Source organism: Nicotiana sylvestris, chromosome 4 (assembly GCF_000393655.2).
Source record: "Nicotiana sylvestris chromosome 4, ASM39365v2, whole genome shotgun sequence".
NCBI classification, from domain to species: domain Eukaryota; kingdom Viridiplantae; phylum Streptophyta; class Magnoliopsida; order Solanales; family Solanaceae; genus Nicotiana; species Nicotiana sylvestris.
The window spans coordinates 414,307-424,325 of NC_091060.1; the positions used below are offsets into that span (position 1 = coordinate 414,307).

Here is a 10,019-nt window from a genome sequence, read left to right on the forward strand (position 1 = left end):
CTCTCTTTTTGACCAAAAGAAGGGTTGATCTTTAAGTGATAGTCTCGTGTATTTATTCTCTTGGCTTCCTCCATTTCTCTATTCAGACATTTGATGCAAACTCTAGTTGGAAGAGTTAGCAAATCGATTTCTACTCTACTTTTGCTGGAGAAACGATGACTTCCCCGAAATATAAACAAGGAAAAAAGAGTGTCTTTCACAAAGCAATTGAGCGAAGAACCAAACTGCAAAATCAGGCCAAGGGACCACTACAGACCCTCGTGAAGAAATCTTTTTCGTATGATGTTGTAAGGCATGATGTGTTATATATAGACTAGTCTTGGCGTCTTGCTCAAAGACAGCTATATTTCAGACAAATGCAGGGCTCATCCTGATATATTTGCCTCTGGTTTAAGATACAATAAATTGAATGTATCAATATGAGATCCCTGGGAAGAGTGATGGGTTTCAACTTTCATAGTGCCATGGGGAAGGAAAGATAATTCAGCCACCACATTATCATTGTTTATGCTATAATCAATATTTGCTGTTGGTTGAGATTCAGATATTTGCCTTTTCGTTGTTTCATTGGTATAGTGTTTATTTAGTTTGTTATGAGTGGCAGTTGACAGTTGTTTTCTAGTCATTAAATGCTCTGGATTATTATAGAGTCAGAAATATTCGACTGTTGAACTTGCGCAACTTCATTGCTTATATCATTCTTTCCAAAACCCAGAGGTGCAGAAACAACAAGATGACATTTAACACCATGCCTTTCATCACCTTTAGTTAAGCTAACTCTTGGATTTATGAACAAACTGGTAACTACAAGAGAGAGCACACGTTGAGTATACGAGTGCCAGCTGACGATCCCCTAGCTGGCAATCTTGACTCATCGCGTGATGCAAACTGGCATTTATTTGAAAGGGCATCAAGATTGGCATCTGTAATCCACGAGATAAACTCTAGTGAAGCGCCTGAAGTTATGCAGGCCCAGTTCTAAGTGCATTGTCTAGATCGGCTATCAAATCATTGACATCTTCAATCCCAACAGAAATTCGAACTAGATCCTCAGTAAGACCTCTAGACTCGCGTACTTCAGCAGGTATAGCCACATGGGACATGAAGCAAGGCAGGCATATGAGTGACTTCACACTTCCTGCAAATTTGGGGGGACCAGAAATGAGGATTGAGTCAAAGTAAAATGTACTAATGGAACAGATGACATGTAAATGAGGCATACTTTGGAGATTTAAACACCCTTCTAGCAAGAACCAAGATAGATCACTAGGAAATCATTCACTTCAGTCTGTAACTTCATCCTGTGGACTGCAGGTTTTTCGTTACAGCTAACAAAAGGATACTTTTTTTTGGCTTTTCGATGGTAGAGTAATTTACAAATTTCCTTATATCATTTTTATTCTCTGCTGTCACACAGAACCCACAATTTTAAGGGGGTATAATGGACTGAGCGATAACTCTATAAAAAAATATCTGAATCTCAGCTATTTTTCCTCAAGTAAACTAGCCTAAAAGGGAACTGATTCGACACACTATTCCAAAGGAATTCACTTCCAGAGCTAAAATGGAAGTGCTAATAAATTTCTGCATTTAATATCACATGCAGCGTCAGTATTTCTTACTTCTCGATCTATTCTATTATAGAGGTTCATAACGAATTAAGAATATCCATAGTCCTTCGCTGAGTTTTACAGCGACAAAGCAAATGTTGCTTTTGTTAAAGAAGACAAAAGTGCAGATATAAAAGTTGAGATGTGATTTTATGCATTTTCTATAGGTAAAATTTGAACTTTAATATTGGAAAAAGAGGATAGAGTATAAGATGAAACTCACCAAAACTGACAGTAATGCTGAAGTATTTGGTTGCCTCAACTACATGCTTAGAGAGTGCCAATGACCCTGTAAAAAAACTCAGTACAGATCCTGCACCCTTGGTCTGTAATACCAGCATGAAAAAGTCAAATGCCAATTGAAAACATAGAATTGATGCTAAACTTAGACAAGTAAAAGTTGGGAATAAATAGTGATACCTGAGAATAGTGCAAAGATCTGCCAGGATGGTCGGGAAGACCAGCATAGTTAACCTTCTTCACTCGAGGATGGGATGATAGAAATTCAGCAATCTTTTGTGCATTTTCCTGTCATATTGTGGAAACACATAGCGCCCATATATAGATGTAACTTCGACAGAATCTTTTCTGAATGCTATGATTGTCAGGCAAGCACTCACCAGTGAAAAGTAAACATAAGAGGAAAAAGGAACTCTGAATTTAATGCAATGAGGTAAAATTGGAGAGCAACATGAATTCTCTACACGAATCTACAAGTTTCTGACTGGAATAAAAAAGTTGTACAAACTCTAGAACCTAATGTAAGTGTAACAACAACTAAGTACCCGAAAAAGCTAAGTTTAATTCCAACTTTTCAATATTCCAATTTTGATCTTTTGCTTCTACTTTGTTCTGTTTTTAGCTAAATCCTTATTGATTCTGAGAGATCATAAAACTTTTGAGACAGCTTCTCTCCGTTGTAATATTTGGTCTACCTTGTCCTCTTTTATCGCCTTCAGTTATCATATTGCTGCATCATTGGACCGTGCATATGGGGGTCTCAATAGTCCCAAAAAGTTTCTCACTCTCTAGGAACAAGAATAATAGATTTGATGAAGGCAGGCATATGCCTATGAAAAAAGTTGTATAGCAAGCAATCACAGCACATGAAACTAAAAAGCAAGAAAATCCAATACCTGCTGCTTTAATACACGCAATGCCATTGTTTTGATCCCTCTTAAGCAAAGCCAGCAATCAAATGGGGCTAAGCCTGCACCTTCTGAGTTTTGAAGGAAGTATATGTTCTTTGCCAAGCTGGTTTAAATGAAAAATTATTAGCACGACACCGAAAAGATACACAAAATTAATACTCCGAAAGAGACACAATGCATTGACATCATTGAGGTAAGTTAATAATTTCCCGAGAGACTGATGTATGCAATAGTTATTTAGTAACTGCGACTTCAGGTAATTGAATATACAAAGCGAGATGACCTAATAAGAAGGTTGCTTTTCAAGTATTTTATGTTCAATCTCCCTAATCTGATAGTTTTGGCCATGAAAGCAACTCAAGGACACAAAGGATGAAGTGAAAAAATATGATAACCGTAGATCAAGCCATGAAACGAATATGATCATATCAAAGAAGAAAACACCTTTCTCCTTTAACAGCTAGTACGCCCCCCATCAGATCACTATGTCCAGATATAAACTTAGTAGCTGAATGCATCACAAAATCTGAAAAATAACAGACCATTTAAGGTAATCAGCATCTTGCAAATGTTACCACGAGAAAGTTCATGTTACCATAAGAAGAAGTATCTGTAGATACCTGCTCCGAGCTCCAAAGGATGGGACAGTACAGGGGACATGATACTGTTATCTACCAGTACAAGAGCCCCATGTGCATGAGCCATCTCAGCTATTTTCTGGTAAAAGTCAGCAGGAAAAAACGCATATAAGAAAAGTGAAATTCTTTTGATGAAGTAATTAGTTTCATTGACAGCATCAAGCAGATTCAGTGAGTATAAATTATGAATTGATATTTAATGGACTTAACATATCAGCAATCAAGTAAAGAGAGAAACAATATTTGCATAATCTACATATGCCAAAACCGGTTACTCACACGAATATCACAAATTTGCTGACGAGGGTTGGTTGGACTCTCCAGCCAGACAAGCTTTGTATTTGGTCCGATTGCAGAGGCAACCACGTCTAAGTTAGTTGTATCCACCCGTCTGTTAACAAAGTAAAGATTAAAACACTAAAAACCAAATAGAGAACTAAGTTCATTCAGAAAAAAGAGATACTAACTTCACTATAACTCCAGTCTTTGGAATTACTTGTGACAACAGGCGGTCAGAACCACCATACATATCATCACCAGCAACAATCTCTTCACCTAAGAAATTATCATTGGTAGAGTTAAAGATGTTCTATAGCTAGGAATCCGTAGCTTGTGGAGATACTAAACCAACTTGCAATAACATGTCGAAAATGAAGTCAGTAACAGATATTAATAAAGAAATAACTAGCAAAAAGAAGGTATCTTTTGCTTTTTCATGGAGCGAGGGGGGTTGGAGGGAGAGAAAAGAACATGCAAACACAAATTGAACAAAGATTCAAGGTCTCGAAAAGAAGGCATAAAGCATCTCTCATTAGCACAATTAAACCAGATATGTATATTGTTCATTCAGCCTTTCTAATTTTGTATGAAGAAATTTTGCAAGTACCAGTTCCAACAAGACGAGCTACAGCTGCCAAAGCAGTCATTCCACTAGTAAAGCAAAATGCTCTATCTGCTTTCTCAAGCTTGGCAAGGAGCCTGAAAAGTTGAAAGGAGATAATGGTAATGAACACAGAAATTGTTAGCACCTAAGTTCCTATTAGTAGCTGTAACATACCTTTCCAGTACATCCCGTGTTGGATTTCCGCTCCGTGTATAATCATAAGGTCCAAATTCTGTGGCTGAAGGCTGCAGAAGGAGGTAAAGTTTTTCATGATTCATGTAAATGAAGAAAAGAATTAAAATATTGTTTATTTATCCAACATTTAATTGTGTATTGAATAAAAATGCAGCTTCAAAGTCATATAATGAATTACATTTCATAGCCTAAGAGCTCTTTCGAACTTACTTGCTTAAAAGTAGACGTTTGATACAGTGGAGTACTCATGGCATCATAAGGATCAAACTCATTGCTGAAGTTCATTAACATTGTTGAAACACTAGGCTCAATTGGCTCCTCAATTTCAATATCAGGTAATTCCATAGCCTCCATATCTGCCATCCGTTAATATGTACTATAAGTCCTGAGAGTAAAAAGGGCAGCCCGATGCACTAAGCTCCCGCTATGCGCGGGATCCAGGGAAGGGCAGATCACAAGAGTCTATTATCAGCCTTACCCCGCATTTCTGCAAGAGGCTATTTCCACGGCCTGAGAATAAATAACTAAAAACATTTTTATGCTTTGGCTACCAATAAATTTGGTACATACCGTCCGTTAAGTCAGCAACACAATCAACCAAAGCTGCTGTAGAGACATCCATCTCTTTCTCTCTTGAGCAATTCAATTGGTATTTTTTCACCCTTAATGTTTGAGTACTTCCATTCTCATTCAAGTTTACTTTGCAAACAGAAGTCACTGGACATTTTCCCTGTACATTAGCACAACCTTCTATCAGATGCAACATTTTCTTGATAGGCTGCCAAAGAAATTACCAAGTGGAGTAGTCCAGCTAAACAAAACAATAAGAATATAACAACAACAATAAGAAACTTGTGTAATCCCACAAGTGGGGTCTGGGGTCGTGTGTACGCAGCTGCCCTGAGCAGGTAGAGAGGTTGTTTCCAATCAACCCTCGGCTCAAGGAAAGATGAAAAAAAAAAGCGGTAGCAACATGCAGAAATAACAACGATCGAGAAAAACAAAACAATAAGAACAAGAAACAAAAAGATAGAGACTTTTCTTTGCACACAAAGATTTTCTTTAAGCTAATACAAGCATACAAAAAGAGATTTTTTTTTTTGGTTTCTCAAGCTTAAATTGACTTAATATACAACCCAATTCAAGATTTTGTATACTCTTTCTACCCTAACAATTATATATTATTCCAGTAACAAATAGATACCAAATTCAAGATTTTGTGTACAGAGGAAGTGGCAGGTAAATACTTGGTTGTAAAGGTAAGCAGGTAGAGTAATGTAGGCAGATTTGAGAGACAGAGATGATGCCATTTTTAGTACACTGAGCAATGGTATGAGTAAGGTTTTAATGTAGTTTGATTACCTATATATAGGAGGCAGAAATTTTGTCCATTTTAGCAGTGCCTACATAAGTGGAACAAACTAAAGATTACAGGCCCTATTCCTAAGTGATGGTTAAAGAAGAATAATTAGAATATTTCTCTCTTTCTTCACTCTATATTTGACACGTGTTACTGCACAATAAGTTTCTAACTGCAATGTAGACTGTTACTCTGGAGATTTGGACTGAGATCTTCCGACATTAAAGCACAATTTCAAAATAAGCTTTGTTTCGGCCAAATGTATAAGGTTGTTTTCAGGTCCAAATACAATAAAATAAAGATTAGTTTACAAGAGCGAAACTGAAGATAAAAACAATTGAAGGTTAAATGTACCAATTCTTTTATAATGGTAATATCCAGAATAGTTTGTGCATAACTTAACTAATTTTACGAGATGTTTATTTATTCCATTGGCATAAATATCAGATAACTTTATCGAAGTTGAATGAGAGCCTCTAATGCTGCCACACCCTTAATTGCTACTCATACCATTTTTCCCAAAAAGAAAAATAAAACGCCCTTAATTTCAAAATAAATAGGCGCAAACTTCCTTGAAAATCAGTGCCGGCTGAAGGGTGAGGCGGCCAAAGCAATGGCTTTAGGCCCCTAAAATTTTGGGGGCACATTTTTCACTAGTAGTAGTACTTTTATAAGTTACCACTATTTTTTTTAGAAAAAATTTGAATAGCTTAAAGTAAAACGCATAATTTATAATTTTAAAAAATCTTTGATATGTTATGAATGTTAACCATTAAAATTTGAATAATTCGAAACGTCTGAAAATATTTTTAATTATTTATTTTGTGAGAAAAATTTGAGATCACTAAGAGATACGAATCTAAAAAATGTCTCAACCTCGATAAAAACATAATAGTCACTCTGATATTGATCGATTAAACTTAATTTTCCAATTAAAAGTATTAAAAAGAAATACTACAAGTAGAAGACAATATTCTAATTAATATACTCGATCAGATAATAAAACCAATTTTTTTCCTCAAATACCTATATTATTCATAGAATAATATTACTATAACAGTTATATTTGTGGAAAAAAGTTTGTCTATATTAAAATTATCAATTTTTAGATAGGACTTCACATTTCAAGAAGTTAGGAAAATAGACTTCAAATGAAAATATAAAAAAAATATTTTAATAAAAAAAGAATTAAGGCCTCTCATCAAAATTTGGCTTTAGGGCGCCGACAATGTTGAGCCGCCCCTGATGAGAGTTTATTACACAAATTGTCACTCCACTATTTGAATAACCTTGTAAAGTCATATTGTTTTTATTTATAAAAGAAAAGTTACTTAACTATTTTTATAACACCCAAAAGGTCACTCAACTTTATTTTTCAAACTTTCGACAAATACTTATTTTACCTTTTAATGAAGGAACTGAATTAGTTTCAGTATCATTAATTGGACTAATTTGCTATAAAATCAGCATCCCAATTACAATTATACCAATCTAAAGCTCAAACAATGCCGCATTAGTCCCAAAAATATTGGGAAAATTTCATATAAGAATAACCGGACTCCGTACTTTTCAATTTTATAATCCATATTTTAATTTACAACAAATTAGGCCAAAAATAATAGACTAAGATTCAACATTCATTCCAATAGGTTCTAAAAATTACTATTTAATTTTTAAAAAAAATTCCTCAAGCTTTTAAGTTAATTTTTGAATCAGTAACTATGACTCAAATAATAATTCAACAAACCAAATCCATTTGGGTGGTGAAAATTAGATTTTTAACAAGCTTAAATATGTGGTTTAAATTCCGAATTTGATTTTGTGAGAACTTTGGAGTGGATTTTATTTAGAATTGTTAGAAATAATATAAGGAGATTGTATATAAAATTTGAAATCATTTAATGAAGATTTGGACTGGTTTTGAACAAGAATTGCAACTGAAAATCGTGAAAGAAGTTCGTCATATACACTATTATAAAAGATGTATAAAGATGTATAAAAGTGTATAAAATGTGTTTATACACTCATATACACTATTATACAAGATTATACATAATTATATAAAAAACTGACTTCGTCTTCTTTCTTGCATCTTTTCTGAAATTTAACTCAAAATCTTGCTCAAATCTACTCCAAATCACTTCAAATTTAAATTTTGAACTTCTTTTGATATTTTCAATTAATTAGAACAAGACCCAATCCAAACAACTAACAAACTCAAAAAATCCATTTTCGAAAGCAAAACTTTGAATGATCTTTAATGGTGGACTTCTACTCTTCAATTTTCTTACATTGCAATCAGGTAACACAAGAGGAGAAGCAAAAAATATACGGTCCCTTGAAGCATATGTGGAAGATGTGAGAAGAAGAGGGAGTGAAAGCAATGGTTGTGAGAACACAAATTTAACTCCATAGCTTTTAGAAGCAATGGTTGTAAGAACATATATTTTAAATTTGCTAGTGCTTTCAAAATATGAGCAATATAGTTAGGTCGGGTAATATTTAAAAACATAGGCCATTTTTTGTTATGGGGTGAAGTCATGTATATTTTCTAGTAATTCCTTCAAAAATATTTCCTATAGTTTGCAATACTTATAACATTTTAATTTTTTTTAAATCGTGACTACAATTTAAAATGGAAAAAAATATGACATGCAAATGAGAGCATCCTTGGGTGTTAAACGTAAAAATTGCATGGGATGTCCTATTTGGTCGCCCCTATTTAACCTATACTCATTTTTTTAAATTTTTTTAACTTGTACCCACTTTTTAAATAACTTCAGCTCCCTTTCTCCTCCCCCTTCTCCTCCTTCATTTTCTTTTTTCTTCTTCTACAATGATGACTTCAACATTGCTCTCTTTAATTAATGAAGCTAAAACAAATATAATGAGGATATTACTCTGGTTGGCATGGAGGATGACTTCAACGACATAAGATATTAAGTCTTGTACCAGCCAAGCAAATCCATACAACATAGCCACCAGTTTCTGAACAGAGCCAAATCGATAAATAATTTGATGAGATAATAACTTGATGCATAGAAATTTGTGAAGAATCTTGTCACTGTTCCACTGTATGATTCTTCTCGTGACCATGGGAAGGCACGAAACAAGAACTGTGAAGTAACTTGGGTTGGAAACAGATGAAGTAAAGTAAGCCACCCTCATCCTTAAAATACTTTTGTACTCCTAAAAGCAAGTGAAAACCTTTTATGAAAAAAGAACCGACATACATATATACATGCTATCGCATAGTTATGGAAGTTACAAAGACAAAAACTTCAGTTCTAGAGCTGAAGTTTCCCAGTTACAACACAAAAACTTCAGCTCTAGAGCTGAAGTTTTCAGTTATAACACAAAAACTTCAGCTAGAGCTGAACTTCAGGCCCGGCTACTAGAATGCTGAAGTTTTGCGTGATTGCCTTTGCTACTTCAGCCCCGTGTGCTGAAGTTATACGAAAAAGCGGGTACGCTTGCAATTTTTTTTTTGTAAAGTGGGCACAAGTTAAAATGTGACACAAAAAGCAGGTATAGATGCAAATCTTGCACTGTTTTAGCTCAGTTACAAGTTTGCAAATGTATAGCCAAATATCAATAAGACCTTTTTTTTACCATTCCCTCTAACTATAACAGCATGATTTTTTTTTCATCACCTACCTACCGTATTGTAACTCTCTCCTCATTTTTTTTTTACCATTCCCTCATTTTAGTGTAACCATTGATCGAGACACTCAGTCAACACTCATTCATGCCTTCTCCCATAACCTATATTTATGTTTTTTTTTTGTTTTCTTATTTTGTGTATCTTTAGGCGTGAAATATCCGTGAGTTTTTATTCTCTTTTTTCCTCAAATTTACACATACATATCACAACAACAAAACACAAAATCAAATGTGAGAAACCTAAAATCTCATCTCGTTCAATGCTAATCTTCTTAAATTTCGATTTTGGAGTGGGTATTGTTTGAACTTATTAGAAATAGTCTAAGTAGGTTGTATACATAGTTTGAAGTTATTTGCTGGAGTTTTGGAGTAGTTTTATACAAGAATTGCAAGTGAAAATCATACAAAAAGTTCATTATAGATGCTTATACACTTTTATACAATGTTATACACTTTTATACAAAGAGGTACATTATGTATATAGTTGTATAAAAGTGTATAAAGATGTATAATTGCAGT

General features: G+C 34.3%; 1 protein-coding gene across 1 annotated transcript; it reads right to left on the reverse strand.

The window, feature by feature from the left end:
* Positions 1–659: 659 nt before the first annotated feature.
* On the reverse strand, positions 660–5,826 carry LOC104248617 (cystathionine beta-lyase, chloroplastic). The gene is made up of 13 exons (XM_009804917.1): positions 5,725–5,826; positions 5,048–5,207; positions 4,688–4,833; positions 4,457–4,527; positions 4,286–4,377; positions 3,867–3,954; positions 3,679–3,790; positions 3,382–3,478; positions 3,206–3,287; positions 2,747–2,864; positions 2,031–2,138; positions 1,834–1,936; positions 660–1,138 (listed from the first exon to the last, which is right to left on the reverse strand). Exons 1-13 carry the CDS (start codon positions 5,785–5,787, stop codon positions 963–965), a joined length of 1,416 nt encoding a protein of 471 aa, XP_009803219.1. The 5' UTR covers positions 5,788–5,826; the 3' UTR covers positions 660–962.
* Between the last annotated feature and the right edge of the window lie 4,193 nt (positions 5,827–10,019).

Coding starts and splice junctions, on each gene's coding strand:
- LOC104248617 (XM_009804917.1), bottom strand. CDS start 5,787: ATGGCATCATCTCTGTCTCTCAAATCTGCCTACATTACTCTACCTGCT. Junction 4,834..5,047: donor TGTTGCTGACTTAACGGACG/GTATGTACCAAA, acceptor AACGGATGGCAG/ATATGGAGGCTATGGAATTA. Junction 3,479..3,678: donor AGCAAATTTGTGATATTCGT/GTGAGTAACCGG, acceptor GACTTTTACCAG/AAAATAGCTGAGATGGCTCA.